General features: G+C 43.6%; 2 protein-coding genes across 3 annotated transcripts in view; one reads left to right on the top strand and one right to left on the bottom strand.

Moving 5' to 3' along the window:
- The window catches only part of LOC142492387 (perilipin-2-like), a 447955-nt gene that overhangs the window by 71828 nt on the left and 359761 nt on the right, over window positions 1-16366 (top strand). The window lies entirely within an intron of this gene.
- DENND4C (DENN domain containing 4C) overlaps window positions 3125-16366 on the bottom strand; it is a 119840-nt gene continuing 106598 nt past the window's right edge. For both annotated transcript variants that reach the window (XM_075594996.1, XM_075594998.1), the window contains 8 exons: window positions 15924-16099; window positions 13577-13762; window positions 12530-12722; window positions 11431-11676; window positions 8711-8828; window positions 8322-8475; window positions 8014-8078; window positions 3125-7325 (listed from right to left, as the gene is read on the bottom strand). In XM_075594996.1, the coding sequence (XP_075451111.1) occupies window positions 7189-7325; window positions 8014-8078; window positions 8322-8475; window positions 8711-8828; window positions 11431-11676; window positions 12530-12722; window positions 13577-13762; window positions 15924-16099 (1275 nt within the window). In that variant the 3' untranslated portion in view covers window positions 3125-7188. The remainder of the gene's footprint in view (window positions 7326-8013; window positions 8079-8321; window positions 8476-8710; window positions 8829-11430; window positions 11677-12529; window positions 12723-13576; window positions 13763-15923; window positions 16100-16366) is intronic.

Here is a 16366-nt window from a genome sequence, read left to right as displayed (position 1 = left end):
AGTCTACCAGATGGGGTATCTGGTCAGGATACTCTGTTTGTAGGTGTGAGTTATAGCACTTACAAACCACTCAAACCCTGCATTTCTCCGCCCTGTGTACAGCTAGGGTGGCTGAGCCTTTGATCAGGTGGTCTGTTGTAGATAATAGGACGCCCCCCTGACCATTTACATTCCATAGATTGCAGGACTCTTCGCGGGCTTTTATCCCCGCTTTGAAAACCAGTAGTTTTTAATATTAAGACATATTAAAATAATCGGTCCTGTTGGGTCTAGCGGGCTGAAACCGGCCAGTCTTTCATGCCGGGAGTGACTCTCCATAGTGGCCAAGTTTCAGCTCGCTGCAACCTTCCAGACCGGAGATACACAAATGCAGTTTAACACACTTTTTAATTTAATACAGGATTCTCCGCTTTAAAATGAATCTCTGCTTTTCACTCGTTTCCCACTGAAATCAACAGGCTCTGCCGCCATGGGCTTTCAATGGAGCAACTCCGCCGTTGAAGTCAATGGGTTCCGCCGCCATAGACTTTCAATGGGGCAACTCCACCATTGGCGTCTATGGGACTTCTCCGCGATAGCCTTTCAATGGGGAACCGTCGCCATTGACGTCTATGGGAAACCTTACCAATCTTTACCGTTGCCCACACTCCGTCTGGTTGGTCGGAGAGGGTTGGGAATGGCCATGCGTTTATGCCGGAACTGTGGCTGCATGCGACCCAAATCCCAGCCCTCTGGTCCGCCCAGAACCGGAGATATGGTCTTCCAATTTCCATGGTTTCTAACTTAGCCGTTTTCTCGCGCTGTTCTCTCCTCCGCCATTGGAGTCAATGGCGCGACCCTTTACGGGGGTCCTGGATTCTCGGACCCGGTGGTGGTCGAGTGTGGGGAGGCCTAGGAGCTAGGGGGCAAAAGGAATTTTATTTCTAGGTACCCTAGAACCTAAGGTTCCCACGCCAATTGTAGTTGAACTTGACTGATAGTGATAAAGGCTCTTTTCAAAGACAATGTATCCGCTTTTGCGGTCAGCGGTTTGGATGGCTGCCAACCCGTTCCCGGAGGTCGGCGTCGAGGAATTCCCATTGAAGTCAATGGGCCCGCCGCTCCTCTCGGACGCTACCTGCTGGTATTTGCTGGAAACAGGTCCAAAAAACGCTGGATTCGCCATTGGAATGAATGGAGCGGCAATGGCGACTTATGGGACCTTGCAAAATTGAGCCTGAAAAGGCGGTAACATGGAACAAAGGGCTATAATCACTTTCTAACTATTAACCCTTCTCCTCCCGGATGGATCCCAGTGTGTGTGTGGTGCAGACACTGACATGATGACAATACATAACAGGGGAAATACACATTGGAATGTTGTAGCAAGGTAAAAACCACATTTCTGGACCGCAGTCCAGTTAACCCCTTGCCTCCCTGGTGAGGTCAGGGGGTGGCCATATGGGGTGCAACCCCTTTAATACCGGGCCAATCCCCCTCTCCCTCTACAGTCCCATATACAGGTCACGGTTCACAGGTGCACCATACCCAACACTTGCATACGAATTTACCCTCTACTTACTGAACTCCCATCCCTTCAGTACTTTATAAGCAGCCTCACTATCCATCTTCAAGTATTTGTTGACAACTCACCTTCAAGAAAACATTCCACTGCCTTAGAGCAGGGGGTCTCAAACTACGGCCCGGGGCCACATCGCAAGATATTATCCAGCCCGCAGCAACATGAAATATATATTTTTGCTCATTATACATAATTTCCCAGGGTAAGCACAGCATCATTTCTTTGCAATTGTCACATTTCTCTTTTGTTCTGAATCATATCATGCTGATTACCCCAAAAAGATCCAAATAAAACATTTATATATATATTAAAAAAAAATATATATAAAAGATTTTTTTTTCTTTGGCCCGCAAAAAATGTGTAGAATATACGGTGTCCCTTGTACTGAAAAGTTTTGTCTTAGAAGGAGTGCGTTGTTTCATGTGGTCTCCCTCCTGCTGTACCCAAGTACAACAACACTCCTGCCCATACGCCTGCTGCAAGTTCTTTCAAGCACGGATTTCCTACCGCAGGTTGTATTTTTTGGTCTGCTGCTCTAATTTGTGCTGATAGCAGTAGTATGGTATTGTCTTCCGTTCAGTGAGGACATGTTATTTTTAATTAAATCACTTTCTTTAGTTAAAAAGCTCTATTAGCCATATCAGTTTGTTGCATGTTGCGATACTCTAATAGAACAATAATGCATGAAAAATAAAGCGGAAATATCACAAGTGCTGTACACCAGGGGTGCGTAAACTTTTCCCCCTGCGCCCCCCTCCTTACCTGGTCTTCGGCGACAAATGACGCTGCGGGGTCACGTTGCCATGGCCATTTGACGTCGATTTGCCAAAGACAGGGTAAGGCTGCGGCCAGGCTGGGAGTGGGTGCCAAGGTGCCGTGACATCATGCTCTCTGCTTATCCTGGTCAGCTAGTTGCACGCGTATGGGGGCATGTCGGGAGCACGGCCATGGCATCACGGAGCAGGTTCGTCCTCATTGGGCGAACCGCTCACGTGACTCACCAGCGAGCGGCATAAACAAATTAGCTTGCTTCTGCAAGCAGCAGAGCGCTGTGCGCTCACAGGCATGCGCAGGCCACACATTGCCGTAATGTGTTTCACGGCGGCGAGCGAATGCTCAGCATCACCCTGGCCGCAGCATAAGGGAAGTTGTAGAGGCCTCACGCGATCCCCCAGCATTTTATGTAAATGCCTTGGGGAAGAACGCAGGGCCTCTGCAAGCGCAGGGTTTCCCCCTCGGAAAATCTTGCACACCCCTGCTGTACACAACAATTTGTTGCAACCTACAAATCTATTACTTGTTTCTTTAAAAATGTATTCAGAAATAGGAGTGAATGTAACACTTTGGTCTTTATTCTATATATGCCAAAGCAGCTGTTTGGAAATGTTTGTCTTAAAAAACAGCCTATCAACATATGGGGGGTTTTGTCTTAAAACAGCCCGAACTGCGGCTTCGGCATATACAGCATTACCCCCTTAATGAACAAGAAAATGTGACGGTAATGGAAGTGTGAGATCAACGGCGTGCAAAACAACAAAACTCAGAGACAGAAACTGACCGCAATGACTATTCACGCTTTTTATTTTTCCAAGAAACATATTGAGTCACTTCTATATATTTTATTTCTCTATACAAAACCCAGATGACAAAAGTTAAATCTTAGAAATTCTGAATTGTTTTTCTTTTCTAAATGTACAAAAAAAACAAAAACAGAGCAATACATTTTGTCAAACTAAAAGCATAGAGAAAGGCGTTTACATTAAGGCTCGAACAAAGTGCAAAACATGTTGCATTTCTCTAGAAAACGTGCATGAAATGGGTAACTTATTTACATGACATTCTGCTTTCTAACCTCGGTGTACAAGCATTTCAGTCGCCTGAACGGTGAACCATTTCATCCCTGAAAGCTGTGGAAACGGCATGATTTTCAGATCTGCACTTCTACTTGAAGGTACAGTCCTCTCATGATAAGGCATCCGCAGTGTTTCACATCTTATGCAATACACTGCAATCTCGAAGTGCCACATTTCTGTGCTTTTAAGCAGGACGTGGATTGTGAAACGGGCTAATTTACCTTTGTAGGAACATAAAACATTACGACAGTCAATTACGATTGTAGAAAATGTCGAGCAAAAATGCATCTCAAAAGGCACTAAAAGTTCCACAGATAATTCATTTAAATGCTGCCGATTTACTATTGAAGGAGCGGCAAAATCTTAAATCCAGACCACTTGAAGAAATACAAAAAGGTCACACATGGTTTATCACCCACTTGAAGTGTTGTTGAACTGGTACAACAGATTCATTCTTATAGGTTGAGACGTGTATCCAAAACCATTCTTTGGACGGCTTTATATTACAGGAACCCCAAAATAGGGTTAATCAAAGAAACCCAATGAAAAAAATAAATCAATTAAATGGCTCAAAGCTGCAAACTATCACTTTTCAATGGACGCATCTTTACTATATTGACAATATTCTTTATAAAAAAAATATATATAATACATTCTATGTTTTAAAGAGCCTTAAAAAAAATAGTCACATTACTTAAACTGTTCTGTAAGGGAAGATCAATGTCAAACATTACTTCATTTACAACACGTACAGTTCATGTCTGGGAATATAGTGTAATGTGTGCACTCATTAAAACTACACACTACTCAAAAATCAACCACAACATGATATCAGTTGTTCATACCAGGACATAATCATTGATACAGGAAACAAAAACAGGGCTTTTAATTAAAAAGGACAATTTATGAGTAGAATAGGTACTATTTTCTTTGAAGGGGGAAAAAAAAAAGAAAAAAGCCGGAGAGTTTAAGTAATTGAGTCTATTGTACAAATCAATGACAATTCATCCCACCACCACAGGGCCTTCTTAACTTTAAACTGTTGAGCTGTATCGGCTTTCTGTAAATATTACTTTGGGAATAAATCGTACATAGCAACAACTTCTCACAACGACGAGGCAGGACTCGTCATATTCCATTGACGTATATTGGGGTTGAGGGAAACTTTTATGTGAAAACAGACATGTCAGTAAATCCCTTTAACTGGAAGGCTAACAAGACCGCAAAGGAACAGAGAGAGAATGTGTCAGCTGTAGAGTTTACTCTGTCTTGTTTGGATGTCAGAACACAGCCATGGTCAAAATAGCAGTGCAGTGTCAGCAAATGATTACAACTGGATTAGTGCCTTCACTGCCAGAGGAGTCAGCTGGGTGAAGAAAGGGGTTAAAGATTGATCTCACATGTTATTGGATTGCAAAACGAAACTGAAAAAATGCAGAGACCTCGAAGTAGCTCTAGTGTGTGCAGACCTGCAGATGCACACACTTTCTAGGAAGAGATTGCAGTAGCGGTAGCCAGGACATAAGCACTTATGGTAATTTAATTAGATAACAGGCTTTGCTGCAAAAGAACAACGTGCAATATGATACAGAACATTTATAGTTTACCGCACAAAAAGGGACCTTGGGAGCATGTGTACAAGTTACTCCTAGTTTCCCCCCGCCCCCCCCAACAGGAGGGCAGGCATGGAGCGTTACAATGCTTCCTACTCCCAAGATCATTCCGGTCCATCAATAATCACGTCAATTAATAGGACTCATTGTGCAAAGTATAGTTAAAAAACATAGATGCAAAATCAGCTTTATATTAAGGAGAAATTAAGCAATTCTAAACCATTTGCTGTTGGGGAAACTTGGAACGCTTCTGTCGTATAACAGGCCTGGCTTTAATGTTTCTTTTTTCAATTTATTTTAATTTGAATGTATTGTCAGTATCAACATTAGGTGGCATGAGTGGGATTATTTCCCTGTAACTGTCCCTGTAGTGGTTAGTGTAATATAAACCCTAACGTGTAAAAGACTAAATAACGGTTAATGTAGTGTACTTTGCTAGCCAAGTACGGTTAAGGCACGGAGGATTTTCAGTAGGTAATTTTATAAGCAGCACGCTACCTCTTATGAAGAGGGGCAAAGTTTCTAGTACTCACGTGAGTGAGGCAATTGGCATAGGAAGTAGATTCCACCAATTGTATCTAAATATTACACATCCGGTAAAGCTGAATGTGTGTTCAAAGCCAAGGCATAAGCGGAGGTCTCCCACAAAATGTGGTTAAATGGAACAATGTTCAGGGGGAAGGCAGTTTCAGAAGCAACAAAAGCATGAGTCAATCATCAAGTGTTCCATGTCTACAATGGAGCATTGCGATAGGCTGGAAACGAGAAGTTAACAGGGCCACAGGGAAGACAGGCGCGAGATGAAGGACTCGTCTAGTTCGCTAGCTGTGGGTTTCGATTCTTGTGTTGATTTTGTTTCCGGATAAGAAAATTGAAGCTGTGCCTCTGGATTCTGCAATCATTGGCTTCATTAACACCTAAACAGGAGATTTAATCCAACGCCGTTTTGAGCCTGGCTGTTGCCAGGCACTTTTTCACTAGCTAGGTTATCGGAGGGTGAACCAGTTGCCGCAGGGTTACATTATCATAACAGTCGCATTGTCACAGCGCAGCCTTCTAAAATATGACGAGTGCAAACAATGAACGGTCTCTTTAGAGTTAAAGTGGTTTACATAACGCCAATGATAATACGACGACAATAAAACCACATAGAAGTGGCACATGTGTTTGGTTGCAGATGAACATCTGAATCAAACGCCTCTCGTTTCCGTCTCATGCATCTTCGCGGTATCTAAAGTTTCCGATCACAAGGGAAAAGCTTTGGCAAAGCATGCCATGGTCACATTTCAAGTTTTTACTAGGAAGATTGTCAAGACAAAAATGTATTTCACTGCCAAAGGAGAGTGATCTACAAAGAATACCTGCGTGCATTTACTACAAATTATTAAAGTGTGCATTTACTACAAATGACAGCTGCGTGAATTTACCAGAAAAATTATTAAAGTGTGCATTTACTTGGATGAAAAGTGCCTTTGAGCTGCTTGTGGAATACATGCGATATGGGCAATGAATATATTTTAAGGCACAGTCTTTAAATGTAAGGCCTAGCAGTGATTGATAATCATTGTGCTTTTGATGTGATGGATGTTGCAGATCGCTACAGCATTTTTTTGTCACAAACTTGCTGTTGATTCCTTGGCAGTGTATAAAAGAGGCGATATTGATTAGCGAGGTTTCCAAGCCTTTTGGATGCAAACCTATGATACTATGTCCTCATGCAAGTAAAATGTGTACGTATAAGATATTATACCGACATTTCCATCAGTTTGCTGCAGTACTCCGGGTGAGACAGTCCACACTTAGAAACGCTGATTAACCTTTGCAAAAAAATCATCTGACGATAACAGTCTTTTGAAGCCACTTAATTAAGTGCCACCAAGTCAGAGGGAAACCAGACCACCTCCAGCTTTAACTGAATTGGATGGAGAGTGGGGAAATAAAAATCATTGGACGGATAAGATGCAGGTGTTATCCTCATCCTTGTCGAGTAATACGCCTCCTTATTGTTTGCTATGTCAGTCTTACTCATGTCATTGCACAGTTATTGGGTTTTACATTGGTTTAAAGTCCTCTGCTGCTGCCTTGTGCACCCTGACAAAGCTTTGTATTTTCCAGCATTCCAAAGAACCACGCATAATCCTAGTTCTGACCCCTTATGACCTCATATCAGAGGTGCTCCAAAGATATTCCGGCAGCACCCCACACTGCTGCTTGGGGGGGCATCACATTTATGCATTTTGCCAAGCAGCTCTGAAGAGAGGTTTTCATAGGCGAGTCTGTATTCATTGTCAAAGGCCTCTGGAAGAGGAGCAGAAGACAGATTAAAAACTATTGTCAAGACTGTATCAAGACTACCCATGTGAATTACTGCCTTTCACTGCATGAAAGCTTTGAGGTTTTTTGCTATTCATCTAAAATCGTCAGAAACACTTTTTTTTAAAATCCTCAACATCTTAAATTTTAAAAGCCAAGTTATTAGTACAGTGACGAGCGATTATTATTATTCATCATTTCAGACCTCTGTGGTCTCCAAGGTTGGGTGAACATGAATAATTTTCACAGGGGCTCAAAGCACCACAAGCTTTCTGCTTTTACCTGTACACCTCCCGTGTTATTTGGGGTCATCCCTGCTCTTGTTTTGTACTGCGCTGAAAAGAGCATCATGTATGTTCTAAGTCCTGCGCTTTAACTTATCCAAGTATAAATGGGAACTAGGTTTGTTAATGTATTCCCGCTCTACTTCAGAGGCTACTCGTAGGGCTGCCAGATCTACAGCTGGTAGAGGGAAAGAGCAAAATAGAAAAGCTCTTTTTAAATAGAGACTGTATAGAAGTACCAGATATTATTAGTGCCTGACAAAAAGTTAATCAAAGAACGGCTGTTTTTTTTATTTTTATTTTTTTATACCTTTCTTTGTAGAAATGTTTTGCAAATCTTCTATACACGTATTGATTATGGATTACATGACACAATATTTCCTGCTTACCAATGTCAATATTTTCTCTTCCGAGGGAAACCAATGAAAGGTATAGGATTTCTCTGTACACACTCCTGTAAAAGATCCAAGAAGTTATCAAAATCACTGAAAACGCATGCAAGGCTTCGTAATAAAGAAGGCACCTCACAACGATGCACAACTTTGCATTTCCTCTGACATAAACCTTTAGACCTGGAATCCGATATATATCGAAGCTCAAAAGGGGCAGGAAGTATGTGTACACTACTAGAGCGCATAAACCTATCCCAAATGACGCTACACCCCCCTCCCCCGCTCCCCACGTGTTTGACCCTCACCGTTGCCGCTTGTCAGCTGTGTTGCATTTCTGCAGGAGAAGACAGATGGGCTTCAGCACGTCGTTGTGCGTGATGCGGTTGGTGATGCTCTCTAGTAAAGTGCTGGAGGCCTGGAGATGACTTGGGGCAGGAGCAGCCGTCTTCCTGATGGACTCTTTCAAGAGAACAAGAAAAGTCGCGTCAAAAAAAAGGTGCAATCCTTCGAAAAAACACATTTTATTGATAGAAACCGCACAGGAACATCAAAGGGCTCAAAAATATTTCGTGCGTGCTTTCCATGTCTTTTTCTCATATGAGCCAGGTGCCGCTTTGTATTGTTGCACGGCATTTGCGCTTTGCCAGACACTGGCAAACTGGGCCCCACTGACATTTCTAGCTTCCTCTCTTACCCAGGTTCCTCCACGTGACGTAGAGGGGCTCCCCCGGCTCCTGGTGAAGGTTGATGTTGTCCCATAACAACTGGATGTAAACAAGCTTGCTGTCCTGAGACAGAGACGACTGAGGCAGCTACAGATGACAAATTGAGATTAAGGGACCAGACGTGGTTACTTTCAGTAGCACCTGTGTAGTTTAAAGTTCTAGTAGATATACTGATCCTGAAAAAGTGTGGATTTGTTGTAAGTTGTGATATTTTTTGTAGGACCAACATTTAAGGTTTTACATAGATGAAATTATAAGGTACACTGATCCCAAAACCTCAGGCTTCTTCATTTGTACACAACAGAAAGAAACCTCGTTCAAATGCACTTCAAAAAAATCTTTTAAGGTTTAGGAAGCTCTGTATATTACAATTAGAGGCAATCCAAGCCGGCGGGTTGTTTTGCAATTTTCTTTATATAGCATTGAAGCAGGGGGTCTCCGGCGCTGAACCCCGTTAATTTCAGCTCCGGGGCCCCCTGCTTCCGAAGATACTTACCTCCGAATTAGGTGCCGGTAGCACCTCTCCTCGGCTACCAGGGTTCACAATATGTCCGCTGTTGAACGTTTCTGCGTCCTGCGGGGCAATAGGATGCTGCGACATAGTATTCCTATTGGCCCATCTGTGTGACATAGTCTTCCTATTGGCCCATCTGTGTGACATAGTCTTCCTATTGGCCCATGTGAAGCGGGAGCTTTAAACTTTAAAGCTCTGCTTGCTGAGCCGCAGCAGCTACCTGCACCTACTTCGGCGGTAAGTATCTCCGGAAGCAGGGGGTCCCCAGAGCTGAGATTAACGGGATTCGGCTCCGGAGACACCCTGCTTCAATGCTATATACTATATATTTTTTACATTTGAAAAAATATTCGTTATCTTGGATTGCTCCTTTAAACAACTACCATGTTGATCCATTAAAAGATGTCACAACCTACAATAATTCTCAATAACAAATAGGATACAATAGAGGCAAAAACTATCTTCAGTGTGCATAAAATACTCATTCACTATTACAAACAAATGCACATTCCCCCTTCTAAATTATTAGCTAATCCTTTCCCAGCTCCCAATTAGGAAACCTCCCAGCTTCACAACTGTTTTTTTCCTACCTTTTTTATATCTTGCTATAATCAAGATGACAAAGCAGGCACAAGCAACATTATTGCTGTTATCCTGCAAGCCAATTAATGCATTAAAAGGCGCAAGTCCCGAGCATTTTTTTGTAACCCTTTCCGTGGTGGAGGGGCTTATAGCGCACAGCTAAAGGGTTCAACAAATATCCTCCTTTGTCTTTATTGTTATCAATATTTATGCAAATGACTAGTTCCGACAACGTTGCGAGGCGTCTGAGAGGCCACACCGTGCCAGAGCTCCGGGCACTTCAACCGTGGGAGGTTTTTCCTCATTTAGGTTTGTGATTGAATAGTGCAACAAATATAACAATATGTACCATTTATTTACAATCACAAACCTAAAAGGGGGAAAAACATCCCAAGGTGCAGCACGGGGCCCAAAGGTTTAACACCGCCTCAAATCAAGTGGATATTAGCTTTAGTAGATGCTCCCCTATGCTGCAGGTCAATGTGTGATACGACTGATACGACTGTTTAAAGAGCCAGCTGCACTTAATGTTTGCCTTTATGTTCCCTTGTTTATCCCAGGCACACACTTCGCTGTCAAATCACCCACCAGGTTTCAACAAGGCTGCTATTGTGCCCAGGACATACTTGAAAACGAGAGGTAACTCTCAATGTATAATTTCCTGGTTAAACTTTATTTTATAAACAAATACAATTGTGACATCTCTGGTAACATGCCAAACCAGTGCCATTTTGGATTACTGCAGTATTTTAATGTAATTTGGATAGGATACCTTAACTTTCAAAAGCAATATTATATATAATATTATATCAAATTTATTGGTGGGGTTTGTTTAATGCTCTGTAACGCGTTGCCACTACCGCATCCGGTGGAGAGAGACTGCGCAGGTGAATCCTGAGTGCCACCAGGTAACTACGGAAGCCTCCGGACAATCCAAGACAAATTAGAGCAACGCATTTCGTCATCTCCGCGGCTGAGCCTGATTCAAGCTGCGCAGTCTCTCTCCACCGGACGCGGTAGGAGAGACTTGATACTGCGGGAGTGCGTGTGGATTCTAGGGGTAGCCGACCCGGACTTTCCCTACATGCGAGTGTGTATGAGCAGCTATTTTGCTAAATAAATGTTTTACTGCTTATCTGAATACACTCCATTTATCCTTCCGAACTTTGGGAGAGCTATGTGAAAGTGTGATTCTACCACTGGAACATCACAGTACATAGAGAAATCCCTGAAGCAGTGCAGTGTTCCTGAACTGAGGGCTTCTTCCATACAGAACTTTCTATTTGCCTGCACTTACACATGGCCTTGTAAGTAGTACTATTCCTTATTATTAGCTATTAGCCCCACCCTGTGCACCATTGGGCCCATTCTGGCTTGAGTGGTAACATCTGTATGATCTTATATCACACTATTTATTATCATTATAGCTGATTTTTCCTTTTGCCCCCCCTTTTCTGTGTTTTATTTGTCACCATAACTCTGTGCCCAGGACATGCTTGAAAACAAGAGGCAACTCTCAATGTATTACTTGCTGGTAAAACATGTTATAAATAAGTGGTCGGCCTCTAACAGTAGACGTTGTTCAGCACACACCTGCACTCCTCCGTTGCAATGCTCAGAAGTGAGGATGAGCCCCGGGAGGTTGCTGGGCAGGTCCAAGCGCCTGAAGTACCACACCAGGTTCCAGAAGATGATGGGATGCTGGTTGATAAAAGTGGACGTGTGGACAACCTGGTCTCCCTCGTTCTCCAGCAGGGACTCCAGTTCCTTGCGCAGTACGAGGGGGCTCAGGTAAGGGACTGAGACAGGGGGAGGGTTGTGCCTCTTTTCCATGGGATCCTGCAAAAAAAAAAACACACAGCAGTGAGTCTGGATCAGTCCCCCCTCATCCTTCCCATCCCGTCTTCATATACACAAAGTGAGAGGATATCGGTTTAACCCTTTCAGTGGCCGAGGCCTGCAGCAGGACCTTCTGGGCCTCAAAAGATAACCTATAATACAACAAGCAGACCCTGTGGTTGTAAGAGGGTGCTGCCCCTCTGGCAAGATATTCACATTGCAAGGATTATATAAAGGCGCAGGATTACTACTTCATTTTAAAATACATAACTCATGTTATTTTTCAGAACTAGGTAGTTAACATAGTAGATTAGGTTGAAAAAGACATAGCCATCAAGTTCAACCGCTGTTAAAATGAAAGGTCTATTTCATGATATCTACCAAAGACGGCTGGGTAATTACAGTTTTATCCGATCATTTCTAATGCAAACTGGAAAGAAACAAAAAAAAACAACTAAAAACAAACAAAAAAAACCACTTGAATCTCATTTTCTGCACCTAGTGCAGGGGATTTTTAACGGTGGCCCTTGGATCACCCAAGAAGGGGGAAGTTCTTAAAAAATTCACTTCAAGAAGTACATGACTTTTCTACTACTGCCACATATCAGTGACGGAGGCTGGTTTTAAAATACAAGCTCCATATTTCTAAACTGTATGTTAAACACATATACAAGTATACAGTATTGCCAATCTAACCAAGTCATCATGCGACTGTAGTCCACTCCAGCCTCTCAAACTCTCTGTTAGGTATCGTGGTCCCATACATCAAGGCCGAAGTGGTCACAGACATAGGGAGTTTTTACAGGCCATGAACAAAGCCCATAACAGAACCTGACTTCCTGGGAGTACCCACCACAACTTCCTGTAGGCTGTTAGGAAGGCTGACAGTGGACACTCCGTGTGACGGCCTCTGGGACAGGTCAATGTTTTGGAGAGGTCCACCCACACTGTGACTTCTGGTCAGTGAAGCTCCTCGCTTTGTTGCATTGCTGGTAGCAGAAGCCTTTACAGTTGTAAGGACTTCACCGCCACCAACCTGGACGTCACTTGCGAAGAAAACACAAAATTGTAGTAGATGATGTAGTTAATGCGCATTAACTCTTAACAACCCCCCCCCCCCCTCCAACAAATAAAAGCTTCCTGTAGGTCAGAAGAAGGATTGTAAAGATGCGAAATAGCAGTCTGCTAATGGCTGGTCTTTTATTGTTATTTGCTCGCTAAGTTGATTTGCTACCTCCCAGTTATTTCCTGCCAATGACAAGCTACTCATTTGCAGCCTCGGGCGCTTTCTGACAAACTGAGGCATGTCAGGCGACACATTACCATGTGCGGGGGGAAACCGACAACACGGCTTCATTGGGTTGTACATGAATAAGTAAAGGGCCAGAAACATGTCAAATGCCATTTTTGTGAAATCAAAAGTATCAGGTGGGAGACAAAATATAACGTGGCCTGACATGACTGGTAGGGAGACAAAATATAACGTGGCCTGACATGACTGGTAGGGAGACAAAATATAACGTGGCCTGACATGACTGGTAGGCAGACAAAATATAACGTGGCCGGACATGACTGGTAGGCAGACAAAATATAACGTGGCCTGACATGACTGGTAGGCAGACAAAATATAACATGGCCTGACATGACTGGTAGGCAGACAAAATATAACGTGGCCTGACATGACTGGTAGGCCATTTGAAAATAAAATACAAAATGTTTCACTCTCCTAATGTTGGAAAGTGGATTTTATGGTTTCAATGTAAGCGTAAGGTAGTGTTTCTGTTATGTGCAATAGGCTTTTTTTGCTGGATGCTTTTCCAATAAAGCAGAGGTGACCCCGTCGTGGCAGTAAGTGTATGAAGCAGAAAGCACTCTCGTAACTAGCAGCATTAGCTTTTACCTCTGGTCAGTCGCTGCGCTGGTTTCTTCCTCTATGGTCTGAGGGGCGGTAGAAGTGTCGCCAAAGCTGATGAGGTCATTGCCCGCAGAGCTCGATTTCTTGTGCTGCTGCTCTGTAGTTTCTGCCGTTGATGGAAGGGGACTGCTTCGCAGGCTGTCTCCAGAGTTACTTGGCTTGAGAAAAAAGCTGTGCAACAAAGTGATTGATAGGCATGAAAAGGATGCAAGTGGGAAAGAACAGTTATTTATTTCACTGTTAAGTTGCAGGATTACAGTGGATTGTACGTTAAATCTTCAACACTGGTAATATATTCTATGCTCTGTACTTGAAATAGTCAGCATGCCTTTACACAATGCCTATACAGTCAAATGAAACATTGAGCCAAATTCCAAGGTTATCAATAATTATTTATGATAATAGTAATTTGCTCTCTCATTTTGACCTGTATTTATCACTGAATGCAAATTTTACAACTGCAATTGTTTCATGTTCAGCTATTCGACAACATGTCAGATCTTCGTAAAAAGAAGTGTGTGTGTGCGCCGAGCACGCACATTTTAAGTGTAACTTTAGTCTTTTCTCCCTGTTTTGTCACAGATTTGTGATGTTGCTGTTTTATGTATTAAAAATCAAAACACACATTTCAGTGACAAAACACAAAGAAGTTTCACTTAGAATGCGCGTGCTCTGCACCCCCACCCCCGTTTTAGCCATTTGCACTTCTATATTTATACCAACTGTGAAGTGTTTGGCTGAGTCCCCGCTGGCGCTGAGCACGCTCATGCTTGGAGAGTCCTGTCATTTACGCCCCCGCGCGGGGAGGGGGCATTGAGTGCGCTTTAAGTTAGATTTTTTTTGTTTACATAAGCGTCGAGTGGCGGTGAGTGTGTGTGCCCGCGCACAAGCGTACCACGTGAGCAGGGACTTACATATATCTATATAGCACTCAGCGCTAGCGGTGACGCAGCCTGAGAACATGGGTGAGTGTGCGCGCGCTTCAGCGACTGCGTGCGCTTCAGCGACTGCGCGCTCACGCTTCTGCGACCGCGCGGGCGCTTCTGCGACCGCGCGCGCCTCTGCGACTGCGCGCGAGCGGGCGCTTCTGCGACTGCGCGCGAGCGGGCGCTTCTGTGACTGCGCGCGCGGGGGCGCTTCTGTGACTGCGCGCGCGGGGGCGCTTCTGTGACTGCACGTGCGCTTCTGTGACTGCGTGCGCGGGGGCGCTTCTGTGACTGCGCGCGCGGGCGCATCTGTGACTGTCTGCGCGTGCGATTCTGTGACTGTCTGCGCGTGCGATTCTGTGACTGTGCGCGCCACTCTGCGTGCGCAACGGCCGCGCCTGCTGTATTGCGACTATTGGGTTATGCGGATGTGCGCCGCGGCTCACAACCTGTTCTTCTGCGCACGCATATGGTGCGGCCTGGAATGGTGTTTTTTGCGCATGCGCGACGGTCGCGCACCCATTAGGAACGTGACGTCACACGTGCTACGGTTTTTCATTACAAGGTAAGGATTTTTTCCCATGGAAACTCTGTAGGTGCCAGCAAAGAAGTTTCACTTCAAAAATCTTTCTATAGAAAAGTTTGCTTTAAACTTTGTTTTTTTCCTGTTTGGTAGATGACAAAAATAGAGCAGCACACTCCATATAAAACCTCTCTTTGGCTGGTCTAAGTACCTTCACAGGAGTAGTATTCCATTAGTATAATGTCCCTAGTATGAAACCCAGTCAAGTAGATCAGTGCTGTAAACAACCCGTCATATTTCTCTATCCACTACTCCACAGATATACACACACATATACATACACATCTCTAGTTAATATTGCTATTTCTCCCAGGCGGCACGCTTTAACCGCCAAGGGGTTTTGAGCGAGGTTTCTCTATATATCTACACGCATATACACACACACACTTATTTTAAAGATTGCTTTAGCTCAGTATTACTATCTCTCAGAGAAAAAATACAAAAACTCTAGTGAACTATTGAAATTATAGTATTGGCGAGGAGGTGTTGCCCAAATGCATATGTGCTAATAGGATTAGAATCACGTAGTAATGAAGTCATTATTTATTGTCCAACCTTTAGAAATATTACATTGGACTGACTTCTAACTCCTTGTACAAACCCATAGTGGACCGAGTGCCTGCATCCATATGGGCAATTGATTGATCGTTGTTAATAGAAAAGAGTATCCATCTCTAACACTAATGTCCTTAGTTGGCCCTCCATAGTTAAGTTGAAGACCTGTCCAGTGCCCAGCCCTTTATATCTCTCTCCACTACTCCACTCGTCCACCACGAAAGTGTGTGTCAAAATTGACTTGAAGGAACCGTTAACGGGCACAAACCTGGCAGAGCCACGCAGGTCCTTGAACTCAATGTTAAGAAGCGGTAAGAAGGTGTTTTTGCAGAAAGGACAAGTAGTGTTCAGGTTGGAGTCATCTGCAGTCCATCCTGCCATAATCTCTTCATCATACACAAGCGCATCACATGCTCGGCATTGAGAGCAACTCGACATCAAGACCTGCAAAAATGAGGTTGGAAAGAGCAGTATGATATATATATATATAGATAGACACACACGCACAAACACATTTCAGGAAACTAGGCAGTCCACCAACCAACAACTCACTCCAAACTGAGCCCAACAGCGGCCTTCACAACATATTCTGCCCAAAAAAAAAATCCAAACTGTAAGTTCTCAAGCTAGAATACTACCAAGATAATCATACCATTTTTTACACTTCTGTTATTAAACATTCTAGCGATTCCTTGAATATCCCCAAGTTTC

The sequence above is a fragment of the Ascaphus truei genome, chromosome 1 (genome assembly GCF_040206685.1).
Source record: "Ascaphus truei isolate aAscTru1 chromosome 1, aAscTru1.hap1, whole genome shotgun sequence".
Lineage (NCBI taxonomy): Eukaryota > Metazoa > Chordata > Amphibia > Anura > Ascaphidae > Ascaphus > Ascaphus truei.
Note: the sequence above shows the minus strand (reverse complement) of the source record. Positions and strands in the feature narration are given on the sequence as shown.